At 41.0% G+C, this 21,879-nt stretch overlaps 1 protein-coding gene across 10 annotated transcripts in view; it reads left to right on the top strand.

The window, feature by feature from the left end:
* Nucleotides 1–17,376, top strand: part of LOC134880078 (NACHT, LRR and PYD domains-containing protein 14-like) — a 41,738-nt gene extending 24,362 nt beyond the window's left edge. For 3 of the 10 annotated variants that reach the window (XM_063906789.1, XM_063906783.1, XM_063906784.1), the window contains 7 exons: nt 184–348; nt 4,866–5,039; nt 5,820–5,993; nt 6,412–6,585; nt 6,960–7,133; nt 7,529–7,569; nt 7,785–8,414. In XM_063906789.1, the coding sequence (XP_063762859.1) occupies nt 184–348; nt 4,866–5,039; nt 5,820–5,993; nt 6,412–6,585; nt 6,960–7,133; nt 7,529–7,569; nt 7,785–7,891 (1,009 nt within the window). In that variant the 3' untranslated portion in view covers nt 7,892–8,414. Of the gene's footprint in view, nt 1–183; nt 349–4,865; nt 5,040–5,819; nt 5,994–6,411; nt 6,586–6,959; nt 7,134–7,528; nt 7,570–7,784; nt 8,415–16,781 lie in introns of those variants that run through there. The other 7 variants (XR_010167899.1, XR_010167900.1, XM_063906785.1 and 4 more) reach the window with 7 other exon arrangements.
* The last annotated feature ends 4,503 nt before the right edge of the window (nt 17,377–21,879 follow it).

Raw genomic sequence — 21,879 nt, 5'->3', positions numbered from 1 at the left:
ATGTAGCTAGCAAAGACGTGACAGACATGGGATCAGATCACACCCTAGAAAATATTAAAAAAGACTAACATCCAATTTTAATCAGATCATTATATTCAAAATGTTGTTCTTCCAATTCATGAAGTAAATGTAAAGTTTCCCCTTTTTTTATAGTAACAAATTCTGCAATATTTGTTATAACAGAATTCCTTACCTTGGATTCCTAGACTGGGAAGTTGTGGCCTCAGCTCTGAGGTCTGGCCCCTCCTCTCTGACAGAGCTGGACCTGTGCGACGATCTGGAGGATTCAGTAGTGGAGGTGCTGAGTTCTGAACTGAAGAGTCCAAACTGCAGACTGGAGACCCTGAGGTCAGATCACTAGCTGTAGTTCATGTGTTTTTGTGCTGTATTTAACATCCATCCATCCATCCATCTTCTCCCGCTTATCCGTCAGGGTCGTGGAGGTAACAGCTCCAGCAGAGAGCCCCAAACTTCTCTTTCCCTGGCCACATCAACCAGCTCTGACTGGGGGATTCCAAGGCGCTCCCAGGCCAGTGAAGAGATATAATCCCTCCACCTGGTCCTAGGTCTACCCCTCGGTCTCTTCCCAGCTGGACGTGCCTGGAACACCTCCCTAGGGAGGCGCCCAGGTGGCATCCTCACTAGGTGCCCGAACCACCTCAACTGTCTCCTTTCAACGCGAAGGAGCAGCAGTTCTACTCCGAGTCCCTCCCGGATGACTGAACTTCTCACCTTATCCCTAAGGGAGATGCCAGCCACCCTGTGGAGAATTCCCATTTCCGCCGCTTGTATCCGCGATCTCGTTCTTTCGGTCATGACCCATCCTTCATGACCATAGGTGAGGGTAGGAACGAAAATGGCCCGGAAGACAGAAAGCTTTACCTTCTGGCTCAGCTCTCTTTTCGTCACAACAGTGCAGTAAAGTGACTGCCGTACCACTCCCGCTGCTCCGATTCTCCGGCCCATCTCACGCTCCATTGTTCCCTCACTTGAAAACAAGACCCGAGATACTTGAACTCCTTCACTTGGGGTAAGGCCTCATTCCCTACCTGGAGTGGCCAGTCCATCAGTTTCCTGCTGAGAACCATGGCCTCAGATTTGGAGGTGCTGATCCTCATCCCAGCCGCTTCACACTCAGCCGCGCACTGATCCAGTGAGTGCTGAAGGTCACAGACCGATGAAGCCATTAGGACCACATCATCTGCAAAAAGCAGTGGTGCAATCCTTAGACCACCAAAATGCAGACCCCCTCCCCCACGACTACGGCTCAAAATCCTGTCCATGAATATCACAAACAGGATTGGTGACAAAGCGCAGCCCTGGCGGAGGCCAATCCTCACCGGAAATCGGTCCGACGTACTACCGAGGACTCGGACACAGCTCTTGCTTTGGGAGTACAGAGATTGGATGGCCCTGAGTAGAGACCCCCTCACCCCATACTCCCGCAGCACCTCCCACAGTATCTCCCTGGGAACCCGTTCATACGCCTTCACCAAATCCACAAAGCACATGTAGACCGGATGAGCATACTCCCAGGCCCCCTCCAGGATCCTTGCGAGAGTAAAAAGCTGGTCCGTCGTTCCATGACCAGGACGAAATCCGCGTTGTTCCTCCTCAATCTGAGGTTCAACAATCCAGCACCTTAGAGTAAACTATCCCGGGGAGGTTCAGTAATGTGATACCTCTGTAATTGGCTCAGACCATCTGATCCCCTTTTTTAAAAAGGGGAACCACCACCCCGGTCTGTCACGCCTTCAGTACTGTTTCCGACTTCCACGCAGTGTTGATGAAACGTGTCAACCATGACAGTCCCTCAACACCCAGAGTCTTCAGCATTTCTTGTTTAACTACCTCAGTGATTTCCCCCCGTGAGATTGGAGTTGATCCCCCTTCATACTCCAGCTCCACCTCCAACATAGAGTGCGGAGTTGTCGGGTTCAGGAGTTCCTCAAAGTGCTCCTTTCACCGCCCTAACACCCTACCAGTTGAGGTCAACAGCGTCCCATCCTTACTGTACACAGCTTGGATGGTTCCCTGCTTCCCCCTCCTGAAGTGCCGGACGGTTTTCCAGAACAGCTTTGGTGCCGACTGAAAGTCCTTCTCCATGGCTTCTCCGAACTTCTCCCACACCCGCTGCTTTGCCTCGGCCACGACTGAGGCTGCGGACCTTCAGGCCTGTTGACACCTTGCAACTGCATCAGGAGTACCCAGGGATAACATATCCCGAAAGGCCTCCTTCTTCAGTCGGACGGCTTCCCTGACCACCAGTGTCCACCATGAGGTTCGAGGGTTACCGCCCCTTGAGGCACCTAAGACCTTGAGACCACAGCTCCCCGCCGCAGCTTCGGGAATGGAGGCTTTGAACACCGCCCACTCTGGTTCAATGTCCCCAGCCTCCACAGGGATGCCTGAAAAGCTCCGCCAGAGGTGTGAGTTGAAGGCCTCCTGGACCTGGTCTTCCCTGCGTTGAGCTGGAGGTGGTTCCTTTGGCATCAGAGGATGAAGTCCTGTGTCAGTTCTCTGTACTCCCTTTCGTCCTCGTTGGCAATGAGGCCAACGATGGCTGAGTCGTCAGAGAACTTCTGCAGGTGACAGGTCAGCGTGTTGTGTGTGAAGTCTGCAGTGTAGAGGGTGAAGAGAAACGGTGCCAGCACCGTCCCCTGGGGGGCCCCCATACTGCAGATTATGGTGTCTGATTGATACTCCCTGGTCCTCACGTACTGTGGACGGTTGGTGAGGTAATCCAGGATCCAGGAGGTGAGGTGGTGATGCAGCTTGTCTCCCAGGAGCGGGGGCTGGATGGTGTTGAAGGCACTGGAGAAATCAAAGAACATGATCCTCACAGTGCCCCCAGCCTTCTCCAGGTGGGTAATTGTTGAAGTCCTTTGGGTGGGACATCTTCCACAGTAGTGGTACCCTCCCTTGCTTCAGGCTCAGATTGAACAGAAACTCCACAACCCACACAGCTGGTCTGCGCAGGATTTGAAGAGCCTCGAGCTGATGCCATCTGGACCCGCTGTCTTTCGCGCCTTACACCTCTGCAGCTCCCTCGTCACCTGGTTGGTTGTGAGGGACAAGGTGCCGTCCGCGGGAGGGGGTGTTGCAGGGGTTGAAGAAACTGGAGTGGGTGAAAAAAGGGTCTGTGAGCTGATGGCCGGGGGCTGGGTGGAGGTGGGAGAGGGGACAGGGTCATTTCCAGGTATTGGGGACAATGGGGGGTGCAGCAGGCGGGAGTGGGTCGGGGGAGGGCCGCCTGACTGATGAAATCTATTGGAGAAAATGTTCAAGTCGTTTACCCACTGATGGTCCCCCCGGACCTGGGAGTCTGGCTCTTTTTTTACCAGAGATGGTTTTTAGGCCTCTCCAGACTCCGCTGACATTCCTCTACTGCAGCTGTTCCTCCATCTTCTTCCTGTAGTTGTTTTTCCCCTCTCTGATTTTCCACCTGAGTAATTCTCCGCTCCTCTCTGTTGCCTGACCTAAAGGCCCTCTTTTTGTCCTTCAGGAGAGCCTTTATCTCTGGTGTAATCCAGGGTTTGTTGTTTGGAAAACACTGTACAGTCCTGGTGGGTACGACGTTTTCCTCACAGAAGTTAATATAGTCCGTTATTCAGTCAGTCAGGCTGTTGATGTCCTCCCCGTGAAAGTTAGTGAACACATCCCTCGCAGTAGTGTCGAAACAGTCTTTAAGGGCCTCTTCAGACCTTTAGACCACCTCTTCACGCTGCGTGTGGGCACCGGCTGTCTGTAGACAAGGGGTTGATACACAGGTAGGAGGTGGACCAGGTTGTGGTCATATCTGCCCAGGGGAGGAAGGGGTGATGAGCTGTATGCCTCCTTGGTGTTGGCGTACAGTAAGTCCAGTGCTTTATTGTCTCTGGTGGTGCAGGTGACATATTGTTTGAATGTTTGCAGAGTTTTTTGAGAGAGAGGCATGATTGAAGTCCCCAGAGATCAGGAAGAGAGCAGTTGGGTGTTGTGTTTGCAGTCTGCCTACAGTAGAGCTGCCTCCTCAGCATTGGCAGAGGGGGGAATATACGGCGCTATCGCGATAAAATGCGAGAATTCCCGGGGCAAATAGTGTGGCCGCATGCTAAAAGCTAGAAGCTCAATGTCCCTGTTGCAAATCCTTTCTTTAATAGTGATGTGCCCAGGGTTACACCATCTATCCTTCACAAACACAGCCAGCCCTCCTCCTTTCCTCTTACGACTCTCTCTCGGCCTGTCCGTCCGAAAAAGATGAAAACTATCCAGTATAGCATTAGTGTACGGGGTTAGTTCCATTAGCCACGTTTCTGTAAACCATGATGCTGCTCTCTCAATGAGGTTGGTCTACTGCATTATCAATGACTGGATAATTAACTACTATTACATTTATAAAAGTATCTACATCATTATTGACATAGGCATTGAAACCTTGTTCAGGTTTTAAAAGATGATTCAACTTTGAACTATCTCAAGCAGGACCATTGTTCTCTGAACTTACATTATATGTTCTTAATTCAGACTGTGGTGCTGCTTCTTTGGAAACGTTGTGATCTTGAGTTGAATCAGTTTCCGAGGGTTTTATTTGTCTGGCTGCACATAATGAGTTAGTGTATAGTAGATAGTGTTAGTGTGTTAGTGATGGGGCAGAGTTTCAGATGTGAAGTTTCCTCTTTTTATTGAAGTAGAAACATGTTGTGTTTAAAATTAATGAGAGCTTTTTGTCTCTTTTTGTATCTTACAGTTTTTAACCCATAGGAGTTTCCACTTTCTAAACTTGTACATTCTCTGCTTCTTCATCTCTGAACAGATTAATACACCTCAAATATTTTAAGCTGAAACACTGTTTTCTAAACATACATTATGTTTTCTTTATTCAGACTGAGTCGCTGCAGTTTGTCAGAGATCAGCTGTGCTGCTCTGCTCTCAGCTCTGAAGTCCAACCCATCCCATCTGAGAGATATGGTCCTGAGTGACAACGATCTGCAGGATTCAGGAGTGAAGCTGCTGAGTGATCTTCTGGAGAATCCACACTGCAGACTGGAGACTCTCAGGTTAGTTCTCCATCTTTTACTTCTGTGCTGAGATTAATATGAGAGAGCTGTGTCTTGTCTGAGCTACAGACATCAGGCTGATATTACATTGATCCTCACTGAGTATCTTAATACTAAAGTCTACTTTCTTCTTTGTGGTTTAGTTCATTGACTGTGGGAGAGTGATATGAGATTTGCATTTAAATTTGAAGATATAATAAATATAATACGAAAAATCCTACATTGCATAATTGACTCTGATTCTCCTAAACATCTGTAATTCCTGTTGTATTCACCGATGAGGTTTTTTAAAATAAATTATATTATAAACACAAATTCAATGAAGACATATTTTCTATTAAAACTGTCAAACACTAACACATATATTCAGTATTTTCTTTTTCTTTAACATTTGTGTTTAGTTACACAATGCTCTTTTGGACTGAATAGTTTAAACTGAAGATGTTTTGGATTATTGTCTCCACTATTCCTAAAATAAATGTTAAGGATTTATTCAAAATTCATCCTAAGATATTTAGCATATTTGTAAATGTTGTGATCTTCAGTTGAATCAGTTTCAGTGGTTCTTATTTTTCTGGCAGCAATTATTGAGTTAGTTTAGACGGGGCAGAGTTGAACCCTTTTCCTCTTTTTGTATCTTACTGTTTTTAACCTGTAGGAGTTTCCACTTTCTCAACTTCTACCTTCTTTACTTCTCCTGCTCTAAACAGAGTATTAATCCTTGAATATTTTAAGCTGAAACACTGTTTTCTAAAGTTCCATCGTGTGTTCTTTATTCAGACTGAAGAGCTGCAGTTTGTCAGAGATCAGCTGTGCTGCTCTGGCCTCAGCTCTGAAGTCCAACCCCTCCCATCTGAGAGAGCTGGACCTGAGTGAGAACTATCTGCAGGATTCAGGAGTGAAGCTGCTGAGTGATTTTCTGGAGAGTCCACACTGCAGACTGCACGCTCTCGGGTTAGTTTTCCATCTTTTACTTCTGTGCTGAGATTAATATGAGAGAGCTGTGTCTTGTCTGAGCTGCAGACATCAGGCTGATATTACATTGATCCTCACTGAGTATCTTAATACTAAAGTCTACTTTCTTCTTTGTGGTTTAGTTCATTGACTGTGGCAGAGTGATGTTGATCTTAAGATTTAAATATAACAATACAAATCATACTCTGCTTAATTCACTCTGATCCTCCATGAAGTTTTATTTTACTACATTATATAAAAGAGAAATGAGTACAATGAATAAGAATTTCCATTAAAACGATCAAGCACTAAAAATATATTCAGAATTTGATTTTTCTAACTTTTTTATGAAACTAAACAATGCTTATACTGACAGAATATTTTAAACTGAACATGTGTTCATGTGTTCTTTATTCAGACTGAGGTGGTGCAGTTTGTCAGAGATCAGCTGTGCTGCTCTGGTCTCAGCTCTGAAGTCCAACCCCTCTCATCTGAGAGAGCTGGACCTCAGTGACAACGATCTGCAGGATTCAGGAGTGAAGCTGCTGAGTGATCTTCTGGGGAGTCCACACTGCAGACTGGAGACTCTCGGGTTAGTTCACTGACTCTCTGTTACTGCTGCAAATGTCATATGATTAGTTTGTAACTGAACCTAATTAATGTACATTAATAACGTACATCCATTAAGTTGTAAATGTCCTTTTATCCATATTTCATTTTTATGTAGTAAAATTAGAACTGCAGACATACATGTTGATTGTTTCTTAAAGGAACTGTAATAGATGTTAGTTGTAAAAAGTAACTCCATGTTTTTAATATTTAGTAAAGGATAACTTCTGAATAAAGGTCATCTGAAGTAAAATTAGTTTTACATTGATAGAGTTTACTTTCTCAAATACACATATTTTTTTGTAACACCTGATTGGATTATAAATGGATCTTTATCCACATATGCTCTTTATTCAGACTGTGGCACTGCAGTTTGTCAGAGATCAGCTGTGCTTCTCTGGCCACAGCTCTGAAGTCCAACCCCTCCCATCTGAGAGAGCTGGAGCTGAGAGAGAACATTCTGCAGGATTCAGGAGTAAAGCTGCTGAGGGATCTTCTGGAGAGTCCACTCTGCAAACTGGAGACTCTGGGGTCAGTAGGGGGTCGACTCAGTCCCTGCTGGTTCAGCAGTATTGTATTAAACAAGTGTTACTCACACTGGGGAATCACTATAAGTCAGTGATGTTCCCCACTGCCGTTTCTTTCTTTTTTTCAATCTTCCATGAACAATATGTCACTGACAATACAAAGCCACATCTTATTTAGTAAGCAGTTTTCTAACAGACATATGGGATTTTACAGTAGAGTGTTATCGCCTGTTTTGTTTACTGTCATGTTTTTTGTTTCTAATGTACTTATTTCCTGTAATGCAGCTGAGAGTTCAGGGCAGTCAGTCGTAGAGTTTGCAGAGAAGATATGATGGGATGTAAAAGCAATCACTTATTTTAAACTTGATCCAAAACTGTTGGATTTGTTCATCCTTACAGGATCAATAGGGAGATGATAACGGCCAAGATACAGAAGAAATGTGAGTATTGAAACCATATCCTCCATTCATCAAGCTATTAAACTCTGATATTTGAAGGAGCTTGTCCTCAAAGTAAAACAAAAACATTTTTAATTCCATTCTTGTTTTTCTGTCTGCAATCTTTTTGCCTGCTGTTTGTCTTTGTTCACATTTTTTTATTATTATTATTATTTTTAATTATATTATTTTACTTTCTCTTTCACCTTCTCCTGAAGGTGAAAGAAGGATCTCAGGTAACTCAGATGTGGAACAGGATTTGGAGACAGACAGAAAGGTGGGAGGAGCAGTTGTACAGTGTGAAGTATTGAGGTTTCACCACTGAATAAAATATAGTTATTGTTTTTTTTGTTTTCCCGGGATTCCTGACAAATCTGCAATCTCAGATTTTATTTGTTTTCAGTTTATATCTGAGACGTAAAGAGGAGTCCATCTCCAGCAATTCTGAAATAATCAAGAAGACTGTAGCTGATTAGGAACTTTACCTTGAAGCAGCTATCATTAATATTAAATTAACTGACAGTATATTTCAGACTATCAATTGTTGATGAATTATTTTTTACCATAATTCTGTTCCATCAGATGTAAATCCAGTTTATTGCCAATAAGTTTTGCTTTGGTGTATTGTCGCATAGAAAGAAACCTTTAGATAAATCACTGATTCTTGAAATTAGGGAGAAAACATGTCTTCCGTCTAAATGTTGCAATTTTCCTTAAAAATCAATAAATTATTTCATTTAAAAAGGCTTTAAACGTTGGATATGAAAGATCTGTGAGTGTTTACACACTTAGTTTTGTATGTATTTATATTATTTCATAATAATTCATAAAATACCGGCACTGTACAATGAAAGTCCATGCAAATGAATTTGTCCTCCGTTAGAGGTCACAGTATCAAACTGCAAAAATAAGTGTTAAAAAATGGCAAAAATGCACAAAAATGTATTTGAAGTTAATTGGATGGCTTAATAAGAGATCAAAAAATGCTTGAAGTGAACATTGCATTATTTTATCCATTAACAACAGCCTTTCAAAGTAGTGTCCTCACTTCATGTCAACTCCATCAGACTTTTTTCAAATTTGAAATAAATCAGGCATATCTTGCTCAGCTATAACCCTGAGGACCCCCTTTTTGACTTCTTTCTCTTGATGGATGCAGCAATACACCACATGGTCTCGTAAGTTTAACATTTTTGTTAAATATTCAGAAAACAAGTTGAAATCCCTGTGGTCACAGCTTTTATGTGTCAACACTGTCTTCAAATTAGGGACTATTTCAATCAAGAATTTTGAAATAGAAGTTAGTATTTTAGTTTAGTTTGTAGTGGCAGTCGGCAACTGAGGGAAATCAAAATGGCTACCATGTACTAGACATGATTAGATTGAAAAAACATGTAGTTTGGTCAACTCCATCAGGCGTCAACTCCTTCAGATATTTTGTCTGACGGTGTTGACATGTAAGCTGACGGAGTTGAAAAGTGCTCTAAATACTCAAGTTATTCAAATAATCCTTATACTAAAGTAATGCAAAATAACTGCATAACTTGATTATGATCTAATAACTACATGTTAATTGACTGAAAATATCTTAAATGCCAAATTGCAGCTAAAATGCATGCTTTTATCTGAACCGTAGGCAAACATGGCTAGAAAAAAAACTATCAGTTGAAGATCAAAGGAAAAGAAACAGAGAATACCAGAGAAAAAGGAGAGAAAGGTTAAACAGCAACCCAGAGAGCAGAAGGGAGAATTTAGAAAAGGAGAGAGAAAGGTGGAAAGAGAGGGTCCTAAAGAAAACTGTCAAACAAGTAGGACAATTAGGACCAAGAGAAAAGCGTCATCGCAGAAAATATTGGAGGAAAGCACAGAGAAAGTCTAGGAGGTCCAGAGCTATGCAGGAAATAGATACCCCACCAGATAGTCCAGAGCAGAATGAGGAGCCAACTACCAGCAGGCATACTGTTGCAGCCATGAGGGAGAGGAGAAAAACCAGAAAACGGCACTCGAGGGAGGTGAAAGCATTGAAAGAAAAGATTGGGAAATTGACAAAAGAGAGAAACAGGCTAAAAAAACAGAAATGGCGGATAAAGAAAAAGGCTCAAATTGACAAATCAAATGACAAACGAAGTGATACATTGATAGTAGATTCTCCACGAACAGCAACAGACAGGATGACAGCAGGAAGCCAACTTAGGAACCCTAACATTAGGAAATCTCTTCTTTTCCACAATGTTCTCTGCCGAGAGCTGAAAATGAATAAAACAACGCCTGTGGCACGGAGACGTGCCATTGGTAAATCTGGTCACCCACAACTGCCATTATCAGGCAAGGTTTTAAAGAAGTATCGGCTTCTTCATAGGGTTCGCCAGTTTGGTGTTAGCTACAAGTTAATGAATGACAAAAAACAGACAACAAAGAAGGCGGCAACATATCTCCAACGTATCAGCCATACTGTTAAGGAGTTCATTGTAAACTCATCTCGCATGACAACTGATAAGACAGACACCATCACAAGGAACAAGATGAAACATCAACGGATGATTTTAACAGACTCAATGCTGAACCTCCATAGTGACTTTCTCAAGAAGAACCCGAGCGTGAAGCTGAGTTACTCCTCCTTCTGTGCTCTGCGGCCCTACTATGTTACAGCACCGAAGGCATCTGACAGAAGTACTTGTCTGTGTCGTCATCATGAAAATGCAGACTTGATGCTTCAGGTTCTAAGGTCATCGGGTGTACTAAAATCAACCAAACTGGAGGATAGTTTTCACTTAGTTTGTTGCACTCCAGCAAATGAGGCCTGCCTTCTTCGCAATTGCTTACGATGCAAAACCAAGCATACAGCTCTGGCTCAAGAAATAAGTGGAATCAGTGTTCACTGGCGGCAGTGGGAGCGAGTTCAAGACCAAACAGCCAGTGGGATCCACTTCAACATGAAACTGAACATGCATAGTGGGAGTCTTTCAGAGTTACTTCATCTGTATGAGGAGAAACTAAGAAGTGAGACAACAACACATGTGTGCCTGGTTCACAATCAGGCAAAAGCATACAGAGATTTGATTAAAACATGCAGTGAGAGCACAGTTGTTTTACATGTTGATTTTTCAGAATCATGGAAGTGTAAATATGCCTCTGAAATTCAGGCTTGCCATTTTGGCCAGAACTTACCTCAGTTAACTCTTCATACTGGAATGTATTACACCAGGGGTGAAAAGGTGGCCTTTTGCTCGGTCTCAGAGTCTAAGAGACAAGATGCTACAGCAATATGGACTCAGATGGATCCTGTCCTCCGAGATATACGGACTAACTGTCCATCAGTTACTACTGTGCACTTCTGGTCAGATGGCCCCAGTGAGCAGTATAAGAATAAGAAAAACTTTGACCTCCTTTCTGAAGTACCACCCACTCTTGGCTTCACCAGAACCACATGGAATTATTTCCCAACATCCCACGGAAAAGGTGCCCCTTCTTTGAGAAGATCTCGAACAGTTTGAATGGTGTTCAACTGTATCATATTTTGGAAGGAAACTCTGAGACATATGACACACTTCTTCCACAACACCTGAAACAGGTTCCATCAACAACACAAATACACCAGGTAATCTCACATCAAAATAGCATCTGCCACAGACAGCTATCATGCTTTTGCAGTGAGCCATTGGATTGCCAATGCTTTTCCCCAACTACTTTTTGTGTACGAGACTGCTCGGAGGAGCAACAGACTGATGCAAGGGCCAGGAAGAGACGTCCATTGACCATGTTGATGGAGGAGATGGAAAAAGAGATGGGAGAAGGAGGAGATTCGGTAGATGAAATGGAGGATATGGTGGAAGAAATGGAAGAGGAGCCATTGAAAAGTCCAGAGGGTGTTATAGTGGATATAACTATCAACAGTATTGAGACAGGAGATTGGCTTGCAGTGGTGTATGATGATCACTGGTGGTTAGGAAAGTCCATTGATGTAGCTATAGAGCACCAAGATATCAAAGTCGAGTTTTTACATCCCTGTGGTCCTACTGCCAATTTTCACCCAAAACACGGGGGAGAGGATGTCTGTTTCTGTCCACTGAAAGATGTCCTTCTGAAACTGACAGGGCCAGCATGTCCTCTCCAAGCAAGTCGGACTAGGGAACTCTATGCCATAACCCCTGATGTTATGGATTTCATAGAGCACAGACATGTTTAACACCTCTTGTCCAATGCCCAAGTCCTGCAGGTTAGACAACCAATTATATAAATATCTACATAAGATAAAATAGATGCAATTATTTGTTTACCTACGTGTAGAGGGAAATTGAAGCAATAGAACTTACCTGCCTGAGGCCCTTTGGAAAAAAGAAGATGATTTATCTGTCTGAACCCCTGTGTTAGAGCATAGCTGGATTATAACAGATATTTCAACCAATTGAGATTTACAGAAACACTAACCTCATGAGTGCAACTGCTCACTTTTCTTTCAGTGAGCCATTGGAAGGAGTCAGGAAACGCATGGGGAGAATTATGGATCCTGTTACACTTTTTACACAATTAACAGTATTAAATAGCTTTCTAAGTTAGTCCTCAGCTTATTGTGTCCTCAGTTCAGTTAGATATACAGTTTAGTTAAAATACTGTACAGATCACCTATAGAGGACCTCCAGATGGTCTACATTTGTTTTCTCTTTTGAGACCAGGAACCTTTTGACCTTTTCATGTGTGCCTTAAATATCCTGTCATCAGGTGTTCTTAAGCTTGACATTCTTTCCCTTGATACTCTCTACCTTTTTCATGTCAAAAGTAGAGAAATATCTTTAATAAGTTTAATTTTCCATTAGTTTGTCAACACCGTCAGTAATGTGTCAACACCGTCAGTAATGTGTCAACACCGTCAGTAATGTGTCAACACCGTCAGTAATGTGTCAACACCGTCAGTTGTGTGTCAACACCGTAAGATGAAGGTTTTTCCTTTTTTAAAAAGAAATTCTTTTGGCTTTTGTTCAATTGAGAGTGTTCATATATTAAAACTCCAAATGATCGGTAACACTCCATAATAAGGGTCCATAATAAATAGCATACTAGTCATTACTTAACCCTTTAATTAACATTTGCAAATTGTTACTAAAATATCTATTTGCCATTACTTAATGTTTTTGTCATCATTAATTAAATATTAGTTATCTGCATAAAATCTGTATGTTAATGTTTTAACAAATAGAAAACAATCTATTAACTAATATTGTATTTTATATTTGTTAATAGTTAACTAAATGTATTTTGGCACTAATTAACAGTTATTTCTTACATTATTAAAATGTTAAATGTGTATATTCAAACTATATGTTAATATAAAAGTTATTGACATATTATTATTTAACTAATTGTTATTAAACTGTTTCTGCCTATCCCAATATGAACCACTCCTCATAGGACCCTTATAATAAAGTTGGTTAAGTAAGGGATAACGGCCGCCGAGAACAGCATTTCGTTCCAGAGGGAGATAAGCTTAATTAGAGTAATATATAGCTATCAGCGTGGGGCCCCTTATAATAAAGTTGGTTAAGGGTTATTAATATATTAGTAATATATAACTATCAGTATTGGGGACCCTTATAATAAAGTTGGTTAAGGGTTATTAATATATTAGTAATATATAACTATCAGTATTGGGGACCCTTATAATAAAGTTGGTTAAGCTTAATTAATATATTAGCAATATATAACTATCAGTATGGGGGACCCTTATAATAAAGTTGGAACAGTAATTATTAATTATTTACAAATATTTAAAGACAACAAATATTTTACACTGGGTCTCTCACACTGGAAATGATTGATCACAGCACACACTGTTGGGAAGGGGGATGAAAACACTTTATTTATAAAGTTAAAGAACTCTCCAAAAGCTTTTTATTTTCTGGAAAACTGACCACTTAAAGGAGAATTCCGGCAGTTTTCACTTTTTGGGGTTAATATCCCATCTTGTGTAGGCCAAGGGAAGTTTTTGAAAGGGAAAACCGCGAGAAATTTTCATGCGTGCTGCGCAAAGTTGTCCAACTGCGCAGATTTCAATGAAAGCGCGGCCAAGCGGGCAAGAAGTTAACCTTCTCTGAAGCTCTTAGCGTGTATCAAAACGCTTTTGAACGATTTGGCCGTGGTGTCTGTATCAATACAACACTATCCAGTGGCTAACCATACCATTAGCTAGCACAGACATGATACATTTTGAGTTTTCAGAAACGGCGCACCTACCACTCTCAGCTTCCGTCTTCCACAGGCGTCCGCACAAATTGATCGCCGAAGTGATACATTATAGTAATCCATTTTATGTTTGTCCACCAAAGACGACCCTCAGGAACCGAACTACACGTCTGCCATGTTTCTTATTCTTTCCTAGCAAACAGCTGACTCGTTTGAACACCCATTTTCGCCGTGATGTCACAGCGCAGCGGGCGGAGAATACGGAGGGGAAAACACTCGCAGCATCTTGTGCCAACAACTCTTCATCTGTGTATTCCGGTTCAAACAGATAACCCCGACCATCAAACTCGTCAAACTCCTCCATTCCAACATCCGAATCTGACGAACTACTAGCCATCTCAAACTGGTAAAGAGTAAAATCCCGCAGGTGCTTCTCTCCCGCAGCTGAATAATGAGTGAATGTGCGCTCCTGCCCGCTGCGCAGGTGACGCTGTGACATCACGGCGAAAATGGGTGTTCAAACGAGTCAGCTGTTTGCTAGGAAAGAATAAGAAACATGGCAGACGTGTAGTTCGGTTCCTGAGGGTCGTCTTTGGTGGACAAACATAAAATGGATTACTATAATGTATCACTTCGGCGATCAATTTGTGCGGACGCCTGTGGAAGACGGAAGCTGAGAGTGGTAGGTGCGCCGTTTCTGAAAACTCAAAATGTATCATGTCTGTGCTAGCTAATGGTATGGTTAGCCACTGGATAGTGTTGTATTGATACAGACACCACGGCCAAATCGTTCAAAAGCGTTTTGATACACGCTAAGAGCTTCAGAGAAGGTTAACTTCTTGCCCGCTTGGCCGCGCTTTCATTGAAATCTGCGCAGTTGGACAACTTTGCGCAGCACGCATGAAAATTTCTCGCGGTTTTCCCTTTCAAAAACTTCCCTTGGCCTACACAAGATGGGATATTAACCCCAAAAAGTGAAAACTGCCGGAATTCTCCTTTAAGTGGTCAGTTTTCCAGAAAATAAAAAGCTTTTGGAGAGTTCTTTAACTTTATAAATAAAGTGTTTTCATCCCCCTTCCCAACAGTGTGTGCTGTGATCAATCATTTCCAGTGTGAGAGACCCAGTGTAAAATATTTGTTGTCTTTAAATATTTGTAAATAATTAATAATTACTGTTCCAACTTTATTATAAGGGTCCCCCATACTGATAGTTATATATTGCTAATATATTAATTAAGCTTAACCAACTTTATTATAAGGGTCCCCAATACTGATAGTTATATATTGCTAATATATTAATTAAGCTTAACCAACTTTATTATAAGGGTCCCCAATACTGATAGTTATATATTACTAATATATTAATAACCCTTAACCAACTTTATTATAAGGGTCCCCAATACTGATAGTTATATATTACTAATATATTAATAACCCTTAACCAACTTTATTATAAGGGGCCCCACGCTGATAGCTATATATTACTCTAATTAAGCTTATCTCCCTCTGGAACGAAATGCTGTTCTCGGCGGCCGTTATCCCTTACTTAACCAACTTTATTATAAGGGTCCTATGAGGAGTGGTTCATATTGGGATAGGCAGAAACAGTTTAATAACAATTAGTTAAATAATAATATGTCAATAACTTTTATATTAACATATAGTTTGAATATACACATTTAACATTTTAATAATGTAAGAAATAACTGTTAATTAGTGCCAAAATACATTTAGTTAACTATTAACAAATATAAAATACAATATTAGTTAATAGATTGTTTTCTATTTGTTAAAACATTAACATACAGATTTTATGCAGATAACTAATATTTAATTAATGATGACAAAAACATTAAGTAATGGCAAATAGATATTTTAGTAACAATTTGCAAATGTTAATTAAAGGGTTAAGTAATGACTAGTATGCTATTTATTATGGACCCTTATTATGGAGTGTTACCAAATGATCTACATGCATTAGTGTGTTGTTTGTGCAAAGCCACTGATTTTATATGGTTAAAATTAAAAAATGAGTAAACTAAATGAAGATAATTTGAAATGGCTTGTTCCAAACAACAACAAACAAACAATGAAAAATAATATTAAAAGTCTATGCAATGTAAATGTATCACTTAACTTTGCTGAGGCACACCATTTCTACATGCTTAAAGATGTTTCAGTGTTTTTGAATTGATCAAACTAAAAAAAAACATATTTTCATGTGTCAGACGGAGTTGACAATTGTCAAGTTACTAAGTAAGTAAAAGTATTTTTTTATGAAAAGTGGTTCAATAAAAAACCTGTTCCTTTTCATGGCATGATAGATAACACCCGTGTTTATAAAGATATCCAATTAAAATGACTGGAATTTTTTTTTTTTTTTTTTACTTTTCAAAAGTAGTTTTGTCCCGAATCTCAAGAATCAGTGACATATTTAAAAAGGAAAAAATACATTTGATTATATATCATTTCAGCTACTGTGATCAACGTCTCACCACTCTGCTGTGATTGGCTCGTACGTTTGTGCTGTCAGATCTCAACTCGTTAATAATCCCTTGGAAATTGACAATGAACTCACAGGTTCAAAACTAATTAGATGTTTTGATTTGGTCTTAGTATGTTCTAGAATTGTAGTTTTGGGTCATTGAGCTGAAGTTGAACTTGTATTTCATAAAACTAACTTTGTATCATGATTTCAGGCTCACCTGAACACACAATTTAGTCTTAGTCCCACAGGTAATCCTATAACATGACAAATCACTACTTATGATAATATATCCCCCCCGACCCTGTCAGAAACTCATTGCACACACTCTGACTCTCAAATCACTCAATAAAACCTGTTCTGAGGCAAATGATATCACAGGTACAGGTGAGGTATGTTCTTCACGAAATGTTGACGACCAGGTTGACAACCACTCTATACAGTAAACAAACCTAGCAGGTAAATTGTTGCTGACTCATCAGTCAGTTGAAAAAGCCTTTCTACAATTTACTGTTGATATATAACAAAAGTATCTTCCCTGTTTATCTTTCAGGTCTGAGAGGGTCAACTGTTTGCCCATGTCCATCTCAACAAGTGTCTGCAGGCAGCCCATAATCCTGCGTTTGGTTGTTACCTGTGTTTGGGTGGATAACGTTCTCCCTGTAATCAAAGTACTAGGGTTCCCTTGGAAATGCTTTCAGACAAAGTCAGAAAAAGGCCAAGAAGAAGAAATATTTTTTAGCTCTTGGACTTCTTTATTTTATCACTTGGAGTTGATTAATGTCCAATCAAATGTTTCTATTGATTTATAACATTTTTAAAATGAGCTCTGCCTGGTGTCATTGAAATGCTGGTAATAAAGGTTTATGCGCATGTAGTCTTTATGAAATGTAATCATGTATTATTGTAACCTTTAAGATGTCTTGTGATAGGCTCAAAATGAAATGCATGTCAGAGAGTGGATTCAGCTCACTGTCTGTTGACGGGACAAGGGTCTGTGTGAAGATGAATTTCAAATCAGATCAAATCTGTAGTATATGACAATAATAGTACACAAAGTATTTACAAAGTACATAAACATAGAAATAAAAACACTTTCTGTAAAACTTTAAATGAATAGTAAATAAATATAAATTGAAAACATCAAATGCTTCTCATACCGATGTTTTATCTTTTTCAATAACAATAACTTTACAAAATTAGGCAAATGCATTTATTTCTTCTAGAACATGTATGGACGTAGTACAACCAGCAAGGGATGTGTTAGAAAATGTGTTAAGTTATTTGGTAGAACTTTACTCAACAACAGGGAAGTTATTTTATATTTTTATCATGTTTCAGTGTTGCAATTTGTAGACGGTCCCTGCAGACAGAAGTTGTGCGGCTGGGAGGACGGTGTGTATTGGCTTTGCTTTGTAAAAAATAAGTTTGAACCTCCTTGTAAACCTTACTATGTTTGTAAAGAGACGTAGTTTGTGTTTTGGGAACATTTTGTACTTTAGTTATTGATCCGATATAACAAGGTACAAAACCAATTAAAGCTGCGAGCAGCGATGAGCGGCTCTTCGACACTCCGTGCAGGTCCGTTGTTGTCCGCACGTCACCGCGTCACAAAGGTGTCTTGAGGACTCGGCCGTTAGCAAACGTGGGAAGTTTCAGGCCGATCGGAGAACGTACATGGGAGTTACAGTTGTAACATAAACATGACAAGGGATCTGTCGCCATGGTAACCGCTTATGATGACACCCCATAGTAGGCCTAGGTGTCTTGAGGACGGCATCGTTATCAAACATATAAAGTCTGGGGCTGTTTGGAGAATGTTCACTGGAGTTATGAGGAAACCGTGTTTCATGGCAAGCATTGTGCTGCCATGGCAATGGCATACGATGACACCCCATAATAGGTCTAGGTGTTTTGAGGTCTGCATCGTTATCAAACATATGAAGTTTGGTGGCGATCTGACCATGTATATTGGACTTACGGCGACATCGTGTTTTATGGCGAGTGATGTGTTGCCATGGAAACGGCAGATGACGACACCTCAGATTTTAGGTTGAGCTGTTGAAGCATAGACCAGTGATGTACATGTGAAGTTTAAGGGCGATAGGACCATTTTCCGCAGAGTTACTGTGACATCGTGTTTTGTGGCGAGGGATGCATTGCCATGGAAACGCAACATTTTTAAATATCCAATTTGATGTAGAGCTGTTCAGGGCAGCAGTGTTAAACGCCATCTGCAATCTTGGGCTGTTCTGAGCATGTCAGTTGGAGTTATGACATCATCTTGTTCCATGGTGAGGGATCACCTAGCATCATGCAAACCTGAAAATGGGCGCCAGATTACGACAATGGCGTGCAATAAAAAAAAATTCAGTTGGATGTCGTTTTATCACCCAGGTCTCGAGACGTTACTTTCCAAGTTTGGAGTTGATCGGCTAAGTGCCCTAGGAGGAGTTTGTCAAAGTACGGAGGGTGAAAAACATGATAAATCGCATTTTTACAACGCCAGATTCAAAATGGCCGACTTCCTGTACGTTTTTTCATACCACTCCAAGAGGCTTTTTGGTTCGTCTCCGCACCCTATATCCTTTCAATATCAATCATGCTTCGCGGGCTACCCAACTGTCATGATTTTGGCCCCTTTTTTTGGTTTTTTTACCTGTCATTTTCCCGGTTTTCTGTTTGTTTTCTCTTCGCTTTAAATTACAATAGGGTATTCGACGACCTCTGGTCTCAGACCCTAATTAAAACTGCTCGCAGTGTTGCGTTTCCCTGCCTAAGTGTGCGGCGCTTTCAACCGAAACGCGCACGGTCGGAAGCAGCAAACGAACAAAACAGAGCTACGCCATCAACGTGTACATTTACGTACACAGTGTGGTGATGCGATAACGTCACGTACCTTAATAACCCATAGCGCTTAGGGGTTCCGTTATAGGTTTTTGTAAAGCAGTTCCGGCTGGTTATGTGAGGGAAATTTCAGGTCTATTTCTGTTATATTAGTCTGTTGCTTCAATACTTTGCATATGTGCTTTTTGTAGTCACTTTCTTGCTGAGGAGACCCACTGGCTTATGTACTTGAGTTCAAAGTCTTTGGTGTTTTAGGTCTAGCTCCTAGTGCTGAGATAGCCCTGTCTGAGGGGTTTACATCACTAGGTGGGATTAGTGAATGGCCGTGTCCTGCTTGCTCTTGTGTGTTTTCTTTCTTCCTAAGAGAATGCTGCGTGCTTGCATTATCCAAATACCTGTTCATTGCATCACTCTTAAGCCGTGGCTACACTGGACGCGCAACTGAAGCGCATTGCATGTAGAGCGCATCTTGAGCCCACGTTGCAACAATAGATTCCATTGTAATCAATGAAATTGGCTACACCAGACGTGACAGCAGCGCGCAAGTGCTCCGCAAGCGCCGCGCAGATTTGCTAAAATAGACCAGTGTTCTATTTATATTTTATTGTGTATGCTACCCTTTTACAGAGAAATGGGTCATAACATATGTCTGTATGTTTTTTTTTTTTTTATTCAACTACCGGTAGGCTATACAGGAAATGAACAAATGTTTAATTTCACCGGAGACTCTGATAGACAAGTTGCCATGGAGATATCTGAATAATTATTCAGCCTACAGATAAGATAACGACAGACGATCGATGGATGAAACACAAACTCGGTGTTGCAGTTTCACTGTTGTCGTGCTGGATCCAAAAACTGAAGAAAACGAAAGTCTTGTTTTGCCTGTACGTTGCACCGTATGTGCGCTGTATGTGCGCTGCCGGTGTAGCCAGTAAAATGATACATTCCGCAGAACGTGCGCTCAACTTGCGCTGCGCTTCAGTTCCGCGTCCAGTGTAGCCACGGATTTATCCTGTGCATCGTAGGCCTACTCTTCATAGATTTTTTATTTAGCGTTGGACACTGCTAAAGCTGTTTTAATTCTCAGTTCTTCTTTCTCGGTCTGAAGATGTGCCTCCTTTAATGCCAGGGCTGGACTTTGCTTTAGAGATGCTGCTTTGGCTTCCAGAGCTGCACGCTTTGCTTCCCCTCTCAATCGTGCTGAGGATGCCGTTGAAGCAGATGATGCCTTGGAGCGTACACTGCTTGTTCTACTGGATGTCATCACCACAGATACACTGTCCATATGAGATACATCCCTCATCGCAGGCTTGCAGCTTTTCTTTGTAATGCTCATTATATTTAATCCACATATCAGCTTCTTTAATAAAGTCCTGAAACCTCTGGAATTTAGGCTCAAATTCTGGAATTCAGCTCTCTTGATCATGGCTCTTTTCTTCTTCATTAATACAATGCAAAACTGAGCTGTTACAGTCTTTACAATCCTCAACGATAGTTTAAAGAGCTTCATCTTTGAATTAACTTCCACCATGTTACAGGTGCTGTCCATTAACGGCTCAACTTCATTCAGTTTTGCAGTGAGCTGTCTTAATTTACCCCTCCTTGCAATTGATGTAGTACTGCAGCTGCTGCTCCATGACCTTTTCTCTAGGTGTGACTGCCCTCTTGTGGGTTCGTCCGTAACTGCATTGTCAAAAACTGGCACATTCTAAGTGAGCTAACGACCTTCCCGTTCGAACGATCAATAATTCGCAATTTAACATCACATTGAATAGGCACTTAACCCATCCCGAATTGAAATGTTTCCTACGAAGCCCCTAGGAGGAGTTCGCAAAAGTATGCTGAAAAACGCACCTTTTTCAAAATGTCCGACTTCCTGGGGGGCGAGGCTAACGGAAGCAAATTAGAAAAAGGTGTGCAATTCCATCAGGAATGTGTGTACCAAATATTGCGTTGGTAGCTCGTATTTAAAAAAAAACAACGTTTATTCCACGCCCACCATCCTCATTCGTTAAATCTGAGTTTATATTGGCCCCCAGGGTATGTGTATGACATTTTTTTTTTTTTGAACAATGTTTTTTTATTAATTTTCAATAAGAACATACAAAAACACGTTGACACATGCCACACTATTTGCACAATGAAAAGCAGGCAAACCTGCTTACACGCATACAAAATAAGCAAATTAAATTTTAATTAAAAAAATAACAAATAATACATATTTAAAACAATAACAATAATTACAAATAATAATAAATAAATAAAAATAGATAAATAAAGTTGTTACACTCAATAGCCTTACACAGTGGTGGCTGGTGAACATTTTTTTTGGGGGGGCGCAGTTGGGCGGCACGGTTTAAATAGCACTTTTTTAGAGGTTTAGCTTAAGACAGTTGGTTAGGTGGCTGCGGCCACATTCGTGCTTCTTACATTTTTGTGTGAAGTGCTTTAGATCCTTCATCCCGGTTGTAGTCCAAAGTGTTTCAGTCCCAGGACTTTGAAATAACAGACAAGGGAAACAAAAAAAGGCATTGCTCACTGTACAACCAGCTAACCAATTCCGCTTAGCATACAAGTTTGAGGAGAAAGTCCGAGTGTAGGTTCTCCCGCGATCAGTGGTCGTCTGTTGAATGTTTAAATCCGGACGCTCGGGTCCCAAGTCTTTCAATTTCTTCTTTTCGACATCTGATAGTCGATGAAACGGTGTTTTAAGTAGAGCTTGCACGGAGTTCTCAGCCATCGATGTCGCCATATTCACTCAATCTAAGTTTCAGCTAGCTACGGTGCTGCTCTTTACGCTT

Source organism: Eleginops maclovinus, chromosome 18, assembly GCF_036324505.1.
Source record: "Eleginops maclovinus isolate JMC-PN-2008 ecotype Puerto Natales chromosome 18, JC_Emac_rtc_rv5, whole genome shotgun sequence".
Classification (NCBI taxonomy): Eukaryota; Metazoa; Chordata; class Actinopteri; order Perciformes; family Eleginopidae; genus Eleginops; species Eleginops maclovinus.
Note: the sequence above shows the minus strand (reverse complement) of the source record. Positions and strands in the feature narration are given on the sequence as shown.